Genomic DNA, 3,364 nt, shown 5'->3' on the forward strand with positions numbered 1-3,364 from the left:
TGTAATATATATATATATATATATATATATATATATATATAAATACATATATATATATATATAGTCTTCTTAATAAAATATTGCGTACATTGTAAAATACCCGTGTGACATATCAATGTATGCAAAACCTGATGTGATGATTGTCAATCGCCGTCAGCACCTGGATATTATCTTACTGTTGCATTCATATATGGTAAATAGCCTACAGATGTGTAGCGTATTTTACTCTTACGGATGTACAGTCGTAACTTGACATAAAAAGCGAACAGGGCGACGAGTACTCCGAATGCTTCGTTCACACCAATCACACATAATCAGTATGCACGTAGATTGAGCGTCATTTACGCCGATATACACAGCGTGTACGTATAGAAAAGAAGCTTATACTCAAGGAATATGCACAATACTGCACGGCCCATGCCAACAACTGTTTAGGTCCTCAGTTCTATAGATTCTTTGTAAAAGTAACCTCTCCAGAACTCCAGATTCAACATTTTATGAACACACTCAAGATGGAAAGCGATAAGAAAAACACGTGATGGCCCATTTTTTAGTGAAAAATACAGTTACATACATACACCAGTTATTTGAAAAATATATGAGGGCTATGAGTTGTGTACATTTATACTGTTATATTATACTGTTTCATTGGAACTTTACTAAAATATCCAGAGCACAATGAAGGCGTTCAAGGAAGGGGGTACCTTCACACTAGACGATGATAGGCAGGGACAGGTATATGTCGGTCTCGAAGGTGGGCCTATGAACACCTACTTCAAGGATGCCAATGATCATCTACCCATGGCTTACGGTGTGTGTTGATATTGCGTATATAATTCTATAGACAATGCGATTTATCAGTGTGTCCTTGTAATTTGTTCTAAAACCAACGGTTGTCTGTAAATTGGTCAAAATATTTTGGATCGACTGGCCATGCTTTCTCCTAATTATATGTATATTGGTAGTACTTTATCTTAGTACTCCCGACAAATGGCAGAACACTCACATATATATATATATATATATATACGCTGGCATGCGCATAAAGTCATCGACACTATACTGCACGCTATACCCATGCTTAAGGATGGATGACAATTACATCTTTCATACTCAAATATCATATGTCGAGTATGTTTGTGCGTTTATGTGGACATATCGAGGACACAATCCTCACAAAGTGTGTGCCGTGCTTTGATGATCCAAAGTATCATCGATACCAGATATGTATATACAATAAATTGTCAAACAAGCATGTTTGTAGATGGATTATTTCTAACTCGGTTTAGTCGATAATGTATTGGGTTGCTTCATCAGCATGCAACAGTTTCTACTGTAGTCGTGTGCGTGAGAATAATGGGCTGATCGACTGATCATCCTGCATATTTCCATCACAGCAATGCATTACCTCAATTTGTGCTAATGGGTTTGAGAACGGGCTGGTATGAAACAGACATGTTTCATCTTTTGTCGTATTTAGAATACGAAGCAAATATCAAGGCACCAATTTAGAAGTTTAAGCGCTTTATTTAGATGCCCACACATTACCCTTATTTCATCACCTACAGCTATAGTCAAAGGCTTCGCATCACCTGAGGAGGTGAAGAAAATAGGCGAGTGGTTCCGGGGAAAGGCCCATCCCGATATCAAGAAAACCGAGTTCAATGGAGACGACGTAGAGGATGACGCAGATACCTCTGGTCAACCAGAAGTATTTCAGCTTTACGCCAATCCAAGTCCATTCAAAACGCATTTTCCTGCTATTTTCGAACGTTTTTTTAGCGGCTAAAGATGCTTTTGGTTTGGCTATTGGTGTCAAGCAAGCAGAGCTCGATAATGTGAATTTCCCTCAGGTATATCAGATGAGGCATTCCAGAGAAGTGTCCGAGAATATATTTTTTGGTTCTGTCACAATTGAATAAGATCGCATGCATTAGCTTTTGTTATATGCATATATTTAAACAAATACACTATTTTAGGAATTTATATGTATATACATACATGCAGACCCTTTACACCATTTCCTTTAAAATATGTACAATCGCCAAATTAACTGATGCGTTGTTTTGTATACAGGATATCCGACACGTTACATATCAGCAGACAGACGCGTGCTGTTGGCACAGAGACGATCCAACGAATCACTTCAATACGATTGTAATGTGTACGCAACCAAACATTGACTTTGAAGGTGGCCAATTGCAGTTCTATCCGATCGATGATCCCACGAACGTGGAAATCCAACTGGGTGATGCAGTCATTTACAGGTATGTCGGAGAAAATAAATTTGCGTATATACAAAATCAAGCACATCTTTAGGCACAGCACATGTAAATAGCAACGCGGACATTCTCAAAATTTTATCGAAGCAGACAATTATTAAGGATAGGGGCGATTCAGTTTATTATGTGTATCTATACCTGCTTATATCCATTGCGTGTATCAATATACATCTGTATATCAATATGCATTTCTTGTTTGTGTAACATGTGCAGTCGATATCCGTTCACCATCGATTGTTTCGATATTCCACATCATTTTTTATGTCGACGTGATTATTTATTTATTTTCTGTCCGATGTAAACGGACTGTATAACACAACCGTCATCGTGTGCTTATATAGTACGTAGCAGCAAATTACATAGTAGTGTAGTGTAATTTCTTTTTGTCGTTAAAAAACCAGGGTATCTAATTAGATAGGTAGACTTGTGAGTATATTATAGCGGTGCAGCCGTGCGCGTGACCACACTTCATCATTGAATGCTTCTGGGTGCAGATTCGATCGATATTGTCATGCCATCTTATTCATTTCTGATCGCTGTAGAGTATATCGGGATTTGCAACCAACTATAATCAGATACAGTTCCATGCGAAGCAACGTGACATGTCTGCAGAATCTCTCCACGCTGTAGCTATTGGTAGCTACCTCTAAAGTTACCAGCCATCATCCATTACATGAGACGTAAACACTGTAGCAAGCTCTAACGCTATTCTGTGCCAAATACCTTTACCTCTACGTTGAGAAGCCACTGGATCAAATCGCGAATTATCTTTCAGGTGGCCCACTTATTGTTACGTCTCCAACTACTTGCACCGCACACACAGCACGCCAAAGGTGGACCATCGCGTAACGGAAGTCACCAAGGGCACCCGGAGCATATTCCTGGTAGAGCTAAAGAAGGAGTCACTGGCTAATCTTTCGTAAAATACACATATACCTATTCTTTCGCAACATATTCTCTTAATCTATCCATTAAGTATAAAACCAGATATATCAATTATATAGATGCATACATACAGTACATATATATATATATATATATATATATAAATGTATAATATATATATATGTATATACATGTAA

General features: G+C 37.9%; 1 protein-coding gene across 1 annotated transcript; it reads left to right on the forward strand.

Annotated features, from left to right (window-relative positions):
* Positions 1 to 678: 678 nt before the first annotated feature.
* SARC_02373 (hypothetical protein) lies at positions 679 to 3,205 on the forward strand (the record flags this gene model as incomplete). The annotated part of the gene is made up of 5 exons (XM_014303848.1): positions 679 to 811; positions 1,569 to 1,736; positions 1,783 to 1,853; positions 2,077 to 2,267; positions 3,106 to 3,205. 5 exons carry the CDS (start codon positions 679 to 681, stop codon positions 3,203 to 3,205), a joined length of 663 nt encoding a protein of 220 aa, XP_014159323.1.
* Positions 3,206 to 3,364: the final 159 nt, after the last annotated feature.

This window comes from Sphaeroforma arctica (genome assembly GCF_001186125.1).
Source record: "Sphaeroforma arctica JP610 unplaced genomic scaffold supercont1.106, whole genome shotgun sequence".
In the NCBI taxonomy this organism is placed as follows: domain Eukaryota; class Ichthyosporea; order Ichthyophonida; genus Sphaeroforma; species Sphaeroforma arctica.